This window comes from Lepisma saccharinum, chromosome 5, assembly GCF_977018435.1.
Source record: "Lepisma saccharinum chromosome 5, izLepSacc3.1, whole genome shotgun sequence".
NCBI lineage: Eukaryota > Metazoa > Arthropoda > Insecta > Zygentoma > Lepismatidae > Lepisma > Lepisma saccharinum.
Window position 1 is genome coordinate 33628024 of NC_139233.1, and position 18562 is coordinate 33646585.

At 37.7% G+C, this 18562-nt stretch overlaps 2 protein-coding genes across 2 annotated transcripts in view; one reads left to right on the top strand and one right to left on the bottom strand.

Annotated features, from left to right (window-relative positions):
- LOC145988309 (uncharacterized) overlaps positions 1-18562 on the bottom strand; it is a 264996-nt gene that overhangs the window by 54845 nt on the left and 191589 nt on the right. The gene's annotated exons all lie outside the window — the stretch shown is intronic.
- On the top strand, positions 7940-12487 carry LOC145988305 (uncharacterized). The gene is made up of 3 exons (XM_083123169.1): positions 7940-8022; positions 9902-9972; positions 11745-12487. The coding sequence occupies exons 1-3, from the start codon at positions 8008-8010 to the stop codon at positions 12343-12345; spliced, it is 687 nt and encodes a 228-aa protein (XP_082979295.1). The 5' UTR covers positions 7940-8007; the 3' UTR covers positions 12346-12487.

The following is an 18562-nucleotide window of genomic DNA, read 5'->3' on the forward strand; positions in this document are numbered from 1 at the left end:
AACGCAAGAAATCTATTACTTATGACCATGAGTGTACCAACAATTTAGCGTTAAGTCAACTTAATAAGGATTCACCGTCCATTGACCAGATTTACGACGATGTTGCATCAATGGTTGAAGTGGTACCATTGAAAACAATACACCCGCCACTGCCACCGCCATTTCCCCAATCTGTTATTATTCAACCTAGTGTACAACAAGAAGTTCAGGATTTATCCCGAAATATTTTAGTCACCAAAGACGACATTTTAGATTTGCCGAAGAATATCGTATCTGTTAAAGATAGAGTTCAGAAGTTTGCCGTAAGCAAGGGTCCAAGTTTTGTTCAAAACAGCCGCAAAACTGAAAGTGAATTGATTATTTCACCCTGTGTCCAGCCTATTGTAAAAGTTAAAGATTTATTTATGAATCAGTCAACAGAAAAAGTCGAGAAAGTTCCAAGTTTCTCTCTAAAAGCAGAAAGTAAGCCAAATTCTCAGATTTCCGAACCTGTCGTATCTTTCACTGATCATATTTTTTACGATTATACGTTTGCCTAGAATTTTATTATATTCATTGCGTTTTAAATTTTAAGTTATAATCCATTTTTTTAGGTTTGAGTGTATTTTATGCAAGGTCTATTAGTTTTTATTTTGTTAGCACCTTCCCAAGTTTTGTTATTGTATGATCACGGAAGTGTTCGAGTTTAAAAAACACGCTGTCGCAAACGCCACGAATTTTTCTCTCTCTCCATCCCGCCTATGACGTCATTTCAAAAGTCCTTGACGTCATTTCAAAAGTTCTTGACTTCATTTAGAATCTCGCAGCTCTTACTAAACCTTGTTCGTAGTAATTTAAAGTTTTGTCAACATTCACGCATCACTCAGCGTATCAGCGAATCTTAGCGCGTCATTTTCTTCATCCGCCTGTTGGATATTCACCTTTGCCCGCTGCCCGAAGCAACGATTTTCCCCCTCCGCCTCTCCGACGGAACCCGAAGTCGCCCTAACACGGCAACTATCCCCTTGCCTTGCTTTGAAGCCTCCAAGCTACGTCGGAATGCAACGCTAAGCAGAAATACATCGCAGCTGAATTTACAAATTCCTTTCTCCGCGTTTACGCCTTACAGAGCACGCTAGTAGCTCAGAAAGACTTAACATGGAAATTACAACGAACCAGTGGCGTTCGCTTATTAAAATTTCATGGGACCAGTTTAGTTAAGGATATAGCCATCAGAATTTGATTTTCACGATAGAATTTCATATTAACAATGGTAGGGATATTTTGTTCTACATAAATAACTTTAGTCATAAAACGTCGCATTTATGCACTTCAGATTAATCACGACCAAAAATTTTCCCGTTTTTATAAAGATATTTCTAGTAAGTAAAAATTTTGGGAAATCGACTTGCATTTGATTAGAATCACGATAAAGTCAAACGAAATTTTGATAGAAATCAGGAAAACTTTACAAAAGGGCAATTTTAGCACTTTATGCACGTAGAGTAATCAAAATTGTTAGCAACATGTCCAGGCTAAGCCTTGGTGATTAGCACAGCATGTGCAGCAAAAGTCGCCACGGCACCGTTAGCCTTTTCAAATTTAAACAGTGTGGTCTACCACAAATGTTATAATTTGAGAATTTATTATTATTATTAATATTTATTATTAGGAAATTTAGTTCATTTACCCAATTTTCACCTTATTCTACGATGCAGCAATATATTCATTACTTCTTACTGATTAACTTCATGTTAATTTTAGTACAGTAGGTAATAATTCTAAAGAATGAAGGGATCTAAACCAGTGTGTGTGCAATTAATTGCTGGGTGATGTAAATTACTCATCATTCATCCTCTGATGAGAGCACTCGTCATTGGTATGACGAGTTAACGCTTGGCAATGCGGAAGGTACAAAATCACACTAAGGAACTAAACTACAGAAAAGACAATGGTCACTCGTTGGGTTTTGTGAACCGTTGAACCTGAATCATGGCTGGGTGTTAGGATAATTACCTGTCTATCTGAAGTATTAAGCTGAATAGAATATGCGAAGTCCTCTGTTAGCTTCTCCAATTCGTCGACCAGAGCGTCGTTCCACTTCTGACCTACTGCTCTGCTAACCACCTCTTCTCTCTCAACTCAATCCCAAAAGTCAGTCGCCTCTCAGCTTGTCTCACCTCTATATCACTAGGCCATCGAGCTCTTCCTCTATGCCGAATCGTGTTTTTTAATTGCCACCATGCAAACCGCTGACTCTATAACCAGAAGTAATTACCTGTTTCCTGAATGCTCAGGAGGTTTGCATGGCACAACACAATGCATTGTAAACATGCCTTAGAGGTTGAGACAACTGAGAAAAACAAGTGAATGCCCTGGTCAACGTGAAGCATTCAGAGAGACTTAATAAAATGAACATATAATCTTAGGGATTGATATGACTCTTAACACTATTCTAGCACCTTTTCTCTATTCTCCAGGTGAACAAATTTATTTTGCCAGTGGTGCGAATCGAACTTACGACAGACCTGTGGTTTTAATACGCTGCTCTAACCTACTACTCCACGGCGCCCCCCACAATTATGTACTAATTTTGGCTCCATTTATGCTACTATTTCTATTATTTTAGGAGAGAGGGCCGGGTTTTGTTTCATTGCTATGTAGGCTAATTCGATTCTTTGTATGGTACTGTTATGTTGTTCCATGTAAAATATGTATACAGCAGTGTATGTTAAAAAAGCACTTTTGTGATGTATAAAAAAGTATCCTTTCGATAGTGTGTGTGTCCATATCAGAACTTGAGGATGATGGATACCCGGATCGAGGATTTACAAGAAAAATGAATGCCAAAAGGACGCGTATATAAGCGTCGGGGCCACAAGTTGTCAATTTGGTGGACATAAGTCCAAATTTAGCAAAAATCATGCCCAAAAAGGAAAATAGTGGTCCATGATTATAGTTCATAGTGTATTCATAGGACAAAAATGAAATTGCACTCGTTGTGAGAGTGATATTTTATAAGAAAGCAGACAGATAAGTATATTATTTTTAACCCAGATAAGGGAGGCTGGAATCTTCTTGGACATAAACATAGAAAAAAGACTTTCAACAGTAACATTAATGAAGGGAACAAGTTTAACATAAGAAGATAGATTTTTGGATACAACAAATATTGCCTTCTAAGTGTACCAGCAGTGTTTACAAATTGTAACGTGTAGCAGTGTCCATGTTACAAATATGTATATAAACTTAATATTTTATTTTTGTAACTTTAATTCTATATGTTAATGGTTAATTAACATATATCCTGGCGTGGTAGAGTCGAATTACTTTCGGAACATCTCCAGCGGACTGCGCGAGTCTGTCTAGCGAGCCTAGTGGGCGTGTAGAACCTGAGCAAGGGGTTTAGCGATAGGTTCTGGGTTGAGATGACATCAGCGACTCGCTTGGTTAATTGGCTGCTTCGAGAGTTGTGACTCGTTCCGAAGCTTCAAATGCATAACAGCCAAAGGTGTTACGGAAATAATCTCCCTCTACTAAGCACAGGGGAGCACTTTACTTTTTACTTTTTTTATTGTGATGTAAAATTGGTGCTAAGATAAAAGTTTGTAAATCCATCACGGCACCCAGAAATGCTATAATAGCAGCGAAGCTCGGTGGCCCGTGGCCTTTTGTATTCGAACTTCTGATAAATGCGGAACTCGAATAACCGTCTTTTCTTTCAACGCTCGGACTGCTTTTACATCCACTTCGATATTAGAAATTAGTTCATTCTGGGATTACCTTAGGACAGTTACTTAGCTCTTCTGGTCAGAATGCTTATATTCTCTTTGTTCTATGCTCCTGGCCAGGAGATATAATTGAGAGAGTTGTGATTGTCTTGAGATATACCGGAATTCGGGATCGGCCGATAGACTGTTGGTAGTCAACGTTTGTAACCCTGGTCAGGGCACACCTTTTCTTATTCTGTGGTCACGGAAGAATTTTCGGTTCTCTGGTCAGAGGCTGGAGAGAGAAAAGGAAGTTGGATACTTAACTGGATATCGACAGAACCTAGTAGGAAGAGAATTGTCGACTGCTTGCAGAATCTTGGTCAAGATCTATAAGTAGATTGAGACCCTTTTTCCCAGAATTACGACGGACCTTTCATCGAGAACTGAAGCAGCCGGATTAACCCGAACCCTGAGCCGAGGAGACAAGTCCCGAAGAGTTACTGAGCGTGAAGCCGAGGCTCAATAGACCCATCAACCAAGTAATGGTCCAGGGGCAGATCTTACAAAATGTTAATATACTGGTACCTTTTTAACGTATTCTTAAATAGAACCAAAAAGCACATTTATTCACCAAATATATGAAACAATGTATAAGTACCTACTGTAATAATTAGTGTAGAATTACACGTAGGCATGGCCATGCAATATGTATAAAAATTATAATTTGTGACGAATATAATATTCTTAAAATTATAAAATACTGTTTTATTTGTGAATCTATTTAAGGAAGCATTGTTTTGTGTAGCTCATAGATCATCTGTTAAATTATCTGAAGGAATTTCAAACTTGAAACATTTACATATATGATTGTAGAATTAAGTATGTGTTAGCTACTCACTTTGGCATTGGAGTCGCAACGTGCTAGCTATTTCGCAAATTTTCCCAACAACTGAGGCAGGAACTATAATATGGAATTTTTTAATATTGTGTTTGCTTAACCCTTCCCTGTGTTCGGTGTAATATTACGCTATAGGTCACTATAGCATATTCTGTGTTGGGCGTAATATTACGCCGGCGAACATCTCTGACTGAAGAAATTTGTGATGGACGGAATAATACGTTTTTTTTTGTTGGTGAAAAATATGTTTTGAAGAAACAACGACCTTTTATTTTGCCACAATTTTCAGTGCCGAAAAAGAAAAAGAAGAAGATGAAGTTCAGAGGAAAGCAAATTAATTTTGTGTTATGCTGACAAAGTGCAAACGTGAGTTCGTTTGTGGCCCACGTTTAGTCAACTGCTTTATGTACATTTTTCTTTTGGTGTTGCGTTATTTGAACTGTTGGTGATTCATTTTTGGTTTTTGAGATTCTAATAGCCTATTACCTAATAGTATTGTCAAACAGGATTGCCAAATATTTTTTTCCCTCATCCCTCATACCTATTGAAGATATTGCGTTGAAACTTGGCGGACGCATTACGTGTAGACCATAGTATTTTTAAGGGAGGTTATAATCGGGTACCTATATCCAGGGCCGGTCCAGAGAGCCCCAAAGTTACCAAAAGGGATTTTTCGGAGGGACATTTCCCGCATTATCCAAGATTTCCCTTTTCTCATACAAGATGTATACATGTGCGTGGTACCATTTGAAAGCCTGTTTTATTCTGAAGAGAAAGACGTATGAACAATGATACTCTGATGAATTGTGCTGAAGCAGTAGCTACTTAAAAATATTACTACGCAAACCCACAAAAAAAAAAATACACAGAACGGGAAACCATTTTGTCAGAAAATTTCACAGGGAAGGGGTTGAGTTCCCATTTTTAACGACGCACTTATTTCTTAGTGCAAAAATCCTCTTACATATAATAACGTATGGGCAATTCCATTGTGACCGATGTGACATTCAGACAAATTTACATTCTTTAATTATTTTCTTCACCTTGCACCTTCAAATACGTAACTTTATCAATTCATGTAATTTCATTTTCCATGATGAAAGTTATTTAATTTCAGAATACTTCTCTCCCATCTCAATTTTCAGCTACAGAAAATATATTATTTGTAATTGTGATGGGTGTGACACTTCTGGTTCTTCACATTAGGACCTTCCTCAGTCTCAGAAAAAACTGTGAAATATATGGGTTTACTGAAACAATTTTATTTTATTTTCACAAAGCAAACTTTACTCGATATTTAGAATCTTTTAGTTTCTAAAAATATAACTACATACTTTTCTTATGAACATTTTTTTGCCTGTGACGGATGTGACAGAATGCACATTATTTACTTTGTAGGATTATGGGGCAATGCAAAGGCCATGGCAATTATCACAAATAAGCTTTTCAAACTAAGGCTTGTTTCAGAAATGAGGTTTGATACTTCAGAGCTTAAGAAATAGAAACAGTCAGACAATTAGAACGAAATTATAATTAATTTATTGGAAATGAAACAAAATTAAATGGAGATGCCTCACATAAAAACCCACTTTTACTATAAAACGTAATATGTTTGAAACAATATGTTATATAAAAGCCATGAAATTAATGTTTCTATTAATAATTCCGAATTCTGCATAGTTTTCCTTTTAATGGCTCATATGCAGTTTTTGCTACACCAAACCAGAGAACCCTAGTGACAAACAGTTGACTTTTTTCTGGCAGACGACTGATGCATTTCATATATTTTATTTCGCTTTTCTGCCACTTTTTCATCATGAAGATGAATGACAAGATGATATGGCAATCACAAACACACAACTGGTAGCGTCGTCGCCTTGTAATCAAGGGGTCCCGAGTTCGATACCCGGTGGAGGCTCTTGGCACAGTGGTTTGGATCCCACTTTAAACTGTAAAGTGGACTTAAAACACCAAATCAATAACAATAACAAACACAGAACGACAGCACACAACACGAGTCCCACGGAGGATTTTCCTGGCCGTGAGACCAGACGCCAGACCGTCACTAGTCTGCAAAATGAAGTCCAGAGCGTACTATATTCTATCACAGGAATCTCTGGAGCAAGGTAGAGAAAGGAAGAAAGCCAGTGGGCGGAGTGAATTGGTACACGCTCCTGCCAATGGTTGGTATATGTACAGCTGGCAGCCGACGAGAAGAGCGCTGGCAGAAGAGGTGTGACGTACTGCCAGGCGACTTCACTCTTTCGCGTGGGGGAGGTGCTCTTCCGCCAGAACTCTTCTCGTCAGCTTGACAATGACCCGCCAAGAAGAAAACAAGACTTCCTTCTCCCCGACCACCCCTAAATTCTGCAAATGAACCTGACCCTCCCTTTCCCTCTGTGCCCCGTCTCCCTTCATTCAGCGATATTCTCGTCGGCTGCCGGCTGTAGTCGCTTTGCCCCCTACACGCAATACCGTCCCCAATCACGGTCGACCCTTCTCGAGTCACTACTTGCGCAGAGACTTGTTTTCGTTCGTTTGCTCCAGAGATTCCCGGGACAGGGTATGTGTGGAAGAGAGGTTGACATTTAAGTGTTTTCGAAAAGTATTACACCTCTCTTGGTAGACAAGGTTTAGCATTAAGAGTCCATAGTGCGGGGGTAACAAGTGGCAAAAAAAAGTGAGCGGCGGGGCAATTTGCCCCCTTTCCCTCCTCCTAACTGCCGCCACTGAGTAACGGATGAGCTTTGGCTTTTCATCTTCGCGGAAGACAATTTTACAACGGAGGAACAACCCCCGGCAAAACGCCCTTGCAAATACCCACGTCGAACTGATGCTACTGACAACGAAAAGCTTGCACTGGCGTTACACCCAGAAAAAGAAAAAAACATCTTCTTCCATGCAGCCAGTGTAACAAGCTTTGACTCCTCATAAATTTACGACAAATTTTTACAACTTTCTCTTAAAAAAGCCACTTTTTACTCGTGACAACTAACTTTGTTTAACGTTGCTCATGAATATTCACCAAAGTTCATTAATGGGAAGAAGTTTGAAGCAAATAAGACTTTCACTTCACGACAAAAAAAAACTATCATTTGAGCACTTGCATGCGTGACATTTCGTTATGGAAACAATCAACGGCTCTATTTTTCAAATTTTTAAATGTCCGCCATTAAAGTTATGAGAAGTAAGAGGAAATTCCTTGCATAAATAGGTTGCCTTATCACCCGAATGCACATTACTTAAACGTTAATGCAGAATCCATTACTGTTTTATTCTTCGTGTTCACGACAGTCCCTTTCGTTGTTTAGTGTTTGATAACTCGGCAGCTTTAAAGGTTGCCGTTGGTCGCTTCGCAGGGACAGTCCGTGTGATAATTTTGTGTGGTAAAGACGGTTTCAGATCTGTGGGTTTACAATGGGAAATCTATCGGTAAGGATGTGTGGTGTTTGAGTTTGTTGTGGCAAGCTGAAGTGTGTTGTTGCAACCAGCAGTGACGACATCAAATTAATTTTGGTTGTGAGGAGATGGACATAATCGATTCTTCATACATTGTATTCAAATATCGCTACGGATACGGGTGCAGGACTCTTGTTCTAAGGTGTACACTCATGGCAAAAAATACTTTCCCCATAGAGCCTTGATACGAGTAGTCTTATATATTTTTTTCAACAACTGTACACCACTTCTGTTCGCCCCAGTCTCTTGCAATGAACCCACTTCGATAGGTTTCCATGTAATTAAGGGATCACGGGTCTGATACTCAGTGGAGGCACATTGCACAGTGGTTCGTATCTAACTTTAAACTGTAGGTCTAGGTCTTATCTGTGCAGGAAGTGGACTTAGAACAACAATTCAAACAGGAAATAGTTGTGACAAAGGACAGGGCCACTGGCTGCTATATAACTATCATTAGGATAGTTATCGTGGACTCAAAACTGTCTCACTTTGGCCCCCGCCCTTCTCTGTATGCAAAATACATAAAATCAGGAAAAGTCTATTAATCTGTTGACAGAAACTTATGGAAACCAGCTATAGAATGTGAGCAAGAAAAATGCAGGTGACAACGGAAAGAATAAATTGCTGGATCAATTTTGAGACAACAAAAGTACAAAAGGAACTGATGAAAACGTTTAATCTTATCATGAAGATTACTTGAAGCCATCTGAAAACTTCCTTGTTTCTACTTATAGTCACTCTACCCCTAGCTTCCTTTTCTTTGTTATTATTTGGCAACTGCTTACGATTATATTCGATTAAGTTTTCCTGCGTTTCTTATTATTCACATCACATTCTGTAACACTCTTTAAACTCCTACCTCAGTATATAAGTATTCATCACATCTGATGAATACTTTAGTTACTACTTAAGCATTCCATTCATTCTTATGATTGTATCCCTTACCCCTCTCCAATTTTCTCTTTGTTCTGTTTAAATTTTTGCCTTTTGTTTTCAGTTCCGCAAATCTATTTTTTCTGGTTTTCTGTCTTTCTTGCTAAATTATTTACTATTTTCTCTCCCTCACTTTTTTGTCTGGTTTTCCTCTACTCCCGTTCTCAAGCTTATCCTATTTCTCTCTCCTTTTCTCCGCTTGTCTGTCCCTTGTTTATATTTTTATGTTCCCTCCCCTCTCTCTCTCTCTCTCTCTCTCTGTCTCTCTCGCTGATATATACATACACACAAAAACACTCACTATAATGTTAATTTCCTTTCTCTTAATTGGCAATTTTATTTATCGTTCTTATAAATTCTATTTATCATCTGTTTTCCACTTCTTCTCTCTTATTTCATTTCCCTCTCTTGATCTGTGCATTTCTATAGCTACTTTATTTCTCTTCATTCTCTCTCTCTCTCTCTCTCTCTTTCTCTCTCTGTTCTGTGTGTGTGTATATGTGTATGTATGTATTTTCTTTTATTTCCGTTCTCTCTCTTTTTAAGACTCTTTATCGCTTCCCTTTCTTTTTCTACTTAAACATTTCTATTCTACTTAAAAATTGCTTCTACAATAAACTATTTAAACGTGCCGTCATGTTGATTTTGATTCCATGAGAAATTCTACATAAAGGAGACACACTTGTTGAAGATTGTACAAATACCGTACTCCCAAGTACCCAAATATTTACATTGCCATTTGCACCAAGGAATAGGTGACACGTGAAACCGACATATGAACATATATTGAAGAAATATTGGTGTTGAAATAAAACAATTTTTATATGTTATCCCATCAAGTCTGAAATTCTCAATTTTTTATATGTTACGATATTGAAAAAAGTTTCACATTTCTAAAGAAACGACTGTTTGTTTGCAGGTGATTCTGATGATTGCTACAGTCGCTCTTCTCGGAATATATTTCGCTGAAGCACATCATCATCATCATCAGTAAGTATGCAACTTATCTTTTACACGAACGTAACCGTTAGTTGGTTAGCGCTCGGAAATTTAGTAAAAACACATACGTTTGGTTTCCCCCCCATCATGGGCAGGAAGAAAGTGTCCACCTAAAGACGACCGTGTTAAGAATAGGTATAAGTAGTAACAGTGTTCAGAAATTTACTTTCTAAATGTAACTGAGTTATATTTCCAATTACTTTGTTCAAGATCGCATATAACTACATACAATAAAAATGCATCCTATACCAATACATAGTCATAAAATATAGAAATATTATCAAATTTAATATTGTTAAAGATCATTGCTTGATTTGTTTAATTTAACTTCGCTTTTCTGACACATTTGGCTAATCGCGAAGATTATGGGTGAGTGATGATATGATGAAATTGATGAAGGGACACTCACAATGAATACCAATGCCCAGATTCGATCCAGGGATCCCTAGTGTGGTAGCGCGCAGTGCTAACCAAAATGCTACAGAGGTGGCCGTTAAAGATGATATATACAAATAAAAATAACAATATCAACTAAACACAATTCACAGTTAATCAATTACAGTAAAACCTCGTTAATCCTGACCCCGATAAGCCGAACTTCGCATAATCCGGAAAGGCAAACCCCTCCCCCCCCAAAAAAAGCAGACTGTAAGGTTTTAAATGTGGCTAGAAGTCAACAAGAGAACGAACTTTCCAAAAGAAAGGACAGTCAACCACTGATGAAATTCTGTTTCCCGCAGACTTTGTACTGTACTGTATAGTGTATTTCGGCCTATGCCCTTTAAACACACCATAATAAACGTGTTTTGTTGCTATAAACGTAGTTTTAATGCACTTTCAACTGTTCTTTTAGATTATTTCAGTTAATTCGAACTTTCGTTAAACCGTTCAACTTATCCCCCCATTAGTCCGGATTAACGAGGTTTTACTGTAATATAAGTTTAGTGTATTTTAGTACGCGGCGTTATTTCTATAATTGATAGAAATTCATGTACACCTATTATTGCATGCAGTGGCGGCGATTGGATATCAAAACTGGGGGGAGAGAAGGTGCCAAAACTGGGGTGGGGCAAGGACAATTTATTTTCCCTTGTTACATAAGGTTTAGCATAGTGCGGGGGCAAAAGTGTCAAAATGTGGGGGGCAACTGCCCTCCCCCCTCGTCCTCCCTAATCGCCGCCACTGGTTGCATGTATAATATTCTCAATCAGTTTGAATTCAGTTTGCTTTCCATCTGATGATTCTCTCTTCCACGTAGTACATCCTGGACTGTATTTTGCAGTGTCATGAAGATCTGGCGTATGGACTCACAGTATAATCCTCTGTGGGACCTGTGTTGTGTGTTCTTCATAGTTTGTGGTGATTGTCATTTCATCTTATCATCTTGGTGATTAGCCAAAAGTAGCATAAAGCCGACGTAAAACAAAAAGAAATCAATCAAACCATCTGCTGCTTAATGTTCAAATAGTAAGTTTCTCTAAAATTTGATTTGACTTTTGTTAATTTACTTCACGAAGTTGGGGATGAGTGATGATATGATGAAATGGATTAAGAACAATCACAAAGAACAACCATGCCAAAACCGGGATTAGCCTCTTAATGCTAAGTCTTGTCTACCAAGATAAAGTAAACTGTCCTTGACCCCCAGTTTTGGAACCAAATTGCCGTCACTGTTTCTCTAAAATATTATCGCATCTGTAATAGGATTCATACAATTTAATTTGTGAACACAAATATTTAACTAATCTATCTCTGCCTTACAGTCACTCACACGAGCTTCGACTGAAACCACATCATCATCATCACCGTCGCCACGTCCATCCTCACGGCGGTCACCATCGCCACGGTCGACATCTGCGCGGAGTTCACCACCACCATCACCCGCACCACCACCACCACCACGTGCTGCACCGCCCGCACCGCCACATCCACCTGGCACACCTCCCGCACCGAGTGGTGATCCGGAAGAAGAAACCCAGGAGGCCCCACAGGCACTTCCACAAGAAGAGGCCTCACCTCAAGAAGAAGAAGCCGAAGCACCAAGCCTCCAAGAAACCAAAGGAAGTCTTAGAGAAGCCGAACAAACTGAAGGACATCCACCTTAACGGATATGCCCAACAGCTACCACAAGATTTCTTCAGCCTGGAACATCACGAGTCTCCCGAGTACGTTATAGGGTTCGGATCCCCGAACCTGTTCCAGCAAGACGGCAAGAACCTCCATGGTCTGGAGATTCCGATCTTGAAAGTCGAACAGCTCAATGACGACGACGAAGGCGTTTACCAGTACCAGCTCCAAGGGACCCCCAGCAAAGGAGCCGAGACATATGTCTACGTGAAGTTGGATCAGAGACCCAAGCACTGAGCGCGGTGGACCATGTTTGTACTTGTGTGTGTGTTCCTATTAGCTGTTCTAGTCGGACGTATCAGTGCGGCTCGAGCAGTACCTGCTGGAGTGAAAGACTTTCACGCTGAAATTATTTATTTCTCTTGTTGTTTTCCTCTTTTGCTGTGTGTAATAAATTATTAGTTTTACAAAAAAGATGGGTTTCCTCTATTGTAATCCTCTGTTTCTTCAACAACGGCCACCCTACAAAAATTGGTAGACTTGCCGACTAATGGTAAACTTTGTTAATGCAACGTTAAAATGTTAACAGCAATACTTCTGTCGTCAATTCTGTTATTCTGTCGAATGGTTATTGACTAACCTGAAAGTTTTTTTTTTCCGGTGCTACGAGATGAGAGTTGATTATTGAGAGGATGATGTAAACTGATTTAAATCTATGGTTTCCATAGTGTAATTGCTTTTCGAGATTTTTTTTTTCAATTCTGTGCTTTCTTAGCAAGTGTAAATTATATGGAACTGACATAAATGAAAATCGTATAGTGTCGACTGACAAGTAGTGTGGATTCCATCCAAAGATTACGGTTTATCCCACGACTTAGATGGCCTCAGAGTAAGCTGAGAGATGCGAAAGGGTGATGGTTAGTTATTACTCTGATAAAAGCCGGGCAACATAACAACTAACAATATCAGTGGCGTACGCAAGATTTTTTTTAAAGAAGGGTCTGGAATTGTAACGGTGTATAGTGCATATCTTCTTTCTAGGGAGACGGTTATTTTAAGGAGGAGTTGCATTTACTATTGGTTCTCTTCCTGAGCTCTGCACTGCTTTTATTTGAAAATGTTGATTTTTCTCAAAGTTTTGGAAGGGATGTAGTAGCCTCATTAGTCAACCTCTTCGTACACCAGTGCACAATATATTTCCAATCCAAGTGCAAGCAAAATCCCATCTCCACTACGTCCCAGGTTCTTTTCCGGATTGCATTACGTTTCAAACGCTCACCCTCCACGTAAAACTGTATTCAATGTTCCGATTCGCCGATCTCTTTCGGATATTTTATCTCCTCTTTCTGTGCATTACATAGATAATACGAGTATCCCCTTGGCAAGACATTTTAATTATCAAGTGCAAATTTTTTCCTTAGCCTGATCAAGTAACGAACAAAATATATTAAAATAAACTCCACATTTCTCTCACTTTTCATGTGCTGCAGCAATTACGTATATACGCACACAGAAAACGACAAGATCATTTATTCAGAAAATTAATCTTTGTTCTCATTCACAAAAATCGTAAGTCGTCACCATTCAATTTTGGCCGATGAAAAAGCTTCTTCCTTAACAATATGTTGTTTCCCCTAATTGTATTTACAGTCACCGATTACTAACAGTTGGGCTGAAAGGTTCATAGGCTGACTCATAGATGGCGTTACTAGAATTAAATCCATGTAATTTTTACTTAGTACTAACCTTCAAAAGATACGTGTATAAATTTCACAGCTGCCGGATAATTAGTTCGTGAGATATAGCATTGTGAGTGAAGCAGCTTTTGTTATTGTGAAAAAATGGACAAAAAAGAATTTCGTGTGTTAATAAAGCATTGCTTTTTGGCGAAAAAAAATACTGTTGAAGCCAAGGCTTGGCTTGATAAACATTTTTCGGACTCTGCACCAGGAAAATCAACCGTTGAGAAGTGGTTTGCTAAATTTAAACGAGGCGAAATGAGCATCGAAGACGATGCACGCAGTGGACGCCCCAAAGAGGCTGTTACCGACGAAAACATAAAAAAAGTCCACAAAATAATTTTAAATGATCGTAAAGTGAAGTTGATCGAGATAGCTGAGACTTTAAAAATATCAAAGGAACGTGTTGGACATATTGTGCATGAACATTTGAACATGCGAAAGCTGTGTGCAAAATGGGTGCCGCGCGTGCTCACAATCGATCAATGCACCGTGTCACAAATCAATGAAAACGATGGCAAAATTATATGAATTAGACTATGAATTGCTTCCCCATCCACCATATTCTCCAGATCTGGCCCCCAGTGACTTTTTCCTGTTTGCAGACCTTAAAAGAATGCTCACTGGAAAGAAATTTAGCACTGATGAAGAGGTAATCGCCGAAACTGAGGCCTATTTTGAGGCTAAAGAGAAATCGTACTATAAAAATGGCATCGAAAAATTGTATGACCGCTATAATCGTTGTATCGCCCTCAAAGGCAACTATATTGAATAATAAAATCGAATTTTGTCAAAAAATATTTTTTTACTATGTTAGCCTACGAACTTTTCAGCCCAACTGTTATTCAGGTTCATCTCTTCCTTTGTCCACCACTTTTTACTGTCGCCTTATAATCAATGGGTTTCTTGTTCGGTTTGCATAGGAAGACAATGGTTTCGAGCCTACCTTAAACTGTAGGCCTAAACATAACTAGCCTGTATGAGCAAGACGAACCTTTTGATAATAATTTATAATTGTTTTTCACTGAAGACTTGCAATGTCAAAAATAAGATTCGATGGCATACGGTACGCTATTACGTAACCTAAACACTGCCATCTTCATTTAGATATCTCATGCAAAGTCACCGGTAATACAAATGGGTCACCCAGATCCCTTCAATGGTTTATGTGTATTGTCTAACTTCAATAGTAAATCTTCAATATAAAGTTCGGCCATCACCGTAGAGTTAGGCAACACACACAACGAAAAATGGAGAAACTACTGGGTGAGAGAGAAGTAACTAGGCATTGAAAACTTTCTGTAGGTTTTTGTAAAATTTAAGCAATCTCAATGACATTTTCTGTACATCTACATTATGGAATAGGATTATTATGAATTCAGATGTAGGTACCGGCGGCATCCACCAGCTTCCTCCAACGAATTGAATTGTTGTTTTAAGTCCACTTTATGCACAGAAAGGTTAATCTGGACTGGACCTCCAGTTTAAAGTGGGATCCGAACCACTGTACCATGTGCCTCCACCGGGTATAGAACCTGGGACCCCTTGATTACAAGGCGACGACGCTACCACTGCGCCATCGGGGAGGCCCGCTTCCTGCACGTTGGAATCCACGGTCTTCTGTAGGAACTTCTTCGGGATGTTAGTGATAACATCCCGAATCCGTGCCTTTAATTGTTCCTCAGCGCGGGGTTTTGTCTTGTATAATTTCACCCTTCCCAAGCCCCACAGAAAAAAAAGTCACAGGGCGTGAAGTCTGGACTTCTGGCAGGCCATTCGTGAGGTCCTTGTCGTACCAGCCAACGTTCTATAAAATTGTGGTCCAACCAGGCCTATACGAAAGTGCAAAGTGTAACAGCGCGCCGTCTTGCATGAAACAAACTCCCCAGCGAGATACGATGGGTCAAACATACCCTTGCAACATTTTCAGGTACTGTTTAAAATGTCATCAAATTGTTACATTACGTCTTAACGCTTTTTACTTGTTAATTGCAAATATTGAAAAAAGCATGCCCGAAGTTCTTGAGTGATGTCAAACTAACATGTTAAAAGTGAATGAGTCCAAGACTCAAGTATTAATATTATCCAAGGAAAACAATAACATCACGCAAGTTGACAATATTAAAATAGGTAATTCGAATATAAAACCAAGTGAGAATCTAAAATATCTTGGAGTGTACCTAGATAAGAATTTATCCTTTTCACAACATGTGAAGATTGTGTGTGCGCGTGCAGCACCTAGAATAAAGCAGTTTCAATATGTCTGCAAATATGTTCACCTTGAGTAGAAGTTGACCGCGCCAAGGACTGTTGCTATTTAATATTCGCAATTAATTTGCACGTACTTAGAACTAATTTGCACGTACTTAGAATACTTTACATTTATGTATTTGCATGTTTATAACTTTTATGAATATATAATTATTTATTTTATGAAAAATATGTATATAGAAGGTAATTAGAGGTACTAAACGCTATGCATATGGTTTTATATTCATTACTGCAAAGTATGTAATGTATGAAACTATAATAATTAATGTTTATAATATTGAAAATAAGAGTTTATGGTTTATGAACCGCTATGAAAGGTGGTAATGGTACGATGTGAAATGGTCCCGGTACTCGAACCCGCGATATGTAACGGTAATAAACGGTTAGGCCTATAGTGTACATTGTATGTAATAATTTCATTATGTTATGAAAGACGATGGTGCAACACGCTAGACAGAAGACGGTGAATTCCGCGCTGAGGGTAGAGGAGAAAGGAATTTGGGGGATGTGCGGTCAAGGTTAAATGACGTCAGAACGCCAGAACAAAGAAAGAACGCGAGAACCTGATTCACCAATCAGAACCGGTTTTCCCAAGGTTAACCAGTACGCAAGAACAGGGGAAAGGTATGCAATGTCGCAGGGCATGGGAAGGGATTGAACCAGACAACAAAGGATGTCTGGAAATGCGCAGCAAAGGTCAAATTTTTGAAACTGTGCGTCGCTTGCATGCTACAACATGTTTCTGTCTAAGTAAGTCAAGGTTACCGAGAACACAAGAAAAAAGGATGTATGGATACCCAATTAGATTGGAGCGAGAACTTTAATTTGAACAAGGAGAACGAAGCGTAGGGGTTTATTATCTGTACTATGAAGAAGGGAGAGCTATCAGGGACGGGGCCTACAGTTTTCACTATTTGCTTTTATCACGGGGTAACGAACCTAGGACCCTTTGATTATTGATTTAGGTTGTACATTTATGTTACTGTGTGCTATTTAACATATTATTGAGTTTATTTTTGACCAATCTTTGACTTTATGTCAAATATTTTCCCAGCTTATCCTTATTTTTATCAAAATAACACAATTCAATCTGTTCAGGAAAGACTTTAAGTTACATTTTCGACACACAAAGCGTGTGTTCTCAACTTCTATCTGTTTATTTCACAGGTTTAGGCTTATTATTACCAAAATAACACAATTTCATCTGTTCAGAAAATATTTTTAGTTACATTTTCGACACACAAAGTGTGTGTTCTCAACTTCTATCTGTTTATTTCAGAAGTTTAGGCATATTATTACTCAAATAACACTATTTATACTATTCAGGCAACATTTTTATTAAATTTTGGACTCACAAAGACATTTTTCAACTTTTAACTTATTATTTTACAACTTTGTTAATTTTTTTACCAAAATAACACTATTTATACTATTCAGGCAATATTTTTTATTAACTTTTGGACTCGCAAAGATATTTTTACAATTTTTTAACTTATTATTTTACAACTTTGTTAATTTTTTACCAAAATAACACTATTTATACTATTCAGGCAACATTTTTTATTTAATTTTGGACTTACAAAGACATTTTTTTTCAACTTTTAACTTATTATTTTACAACTTTATGTTAATTTTTTACCAAAATAACACTATTTATACTATTCAGGCAATATTTTTTATTAACTTTTGGACTCACAAAGATATTCTTACAATTTTTTAACTTATTATTTTACTACTTTATACCTATTTTTACCAAAATAACACAATTTCATCTATTCAGGAAATATTTTTAGTTACATTTTCGACACACAAAGTGTGAGTTTTCAACTTTTATTTGTTTATTTCACAAGTTTAGCCTAATATTTACTCAAATAACACGATTTGAACGTGTTTTGTATTACATTTTGGACACACACACATCTACACACACACAAACACAGAGAGAGAGAGAGAGAGAGAGAGAGAAAGAGAGAGAGATTTTTTCCAAGTTTACAGGATCATTCTCTAGTTTACTCAAATAACACAATTTAGATTAGTTTTGAATTAAATTTTGTACACATGAAGTGTGTTTCGTCAAGTTTTACCCTTTTATTTTACATGTTTAGGCTTAATATTACTCAAATAGCACAATTTAATCCAGTCAGGAAGGATTTGTTATTATATTTTGGATGCACAAAGAGATGTTTTCAACTTTTTTACTGATTTTTTGCAGGGTATGTATTAATTTTTATTTATTTTGTTTTGTATTATATATATATTTACAAATTTTTAACTTAGAGTTTAGTATTTATTTAAATCTTTTCAAAAACACTAAAGAAAAAGTACTTTTAGCTAAAATGTAAGCCACAGAATATATTATTATTATTATTATTATTATTATTATTATTATTATTATTATTATGGTTTAGTGATTTCCACTATGCCATTTTTTTGTTTTGTATTTCTATATGTATTTATTTAGGGCAGGTTACGCCTGCTACGTAGGATAGTTTGTTTATTTTAGA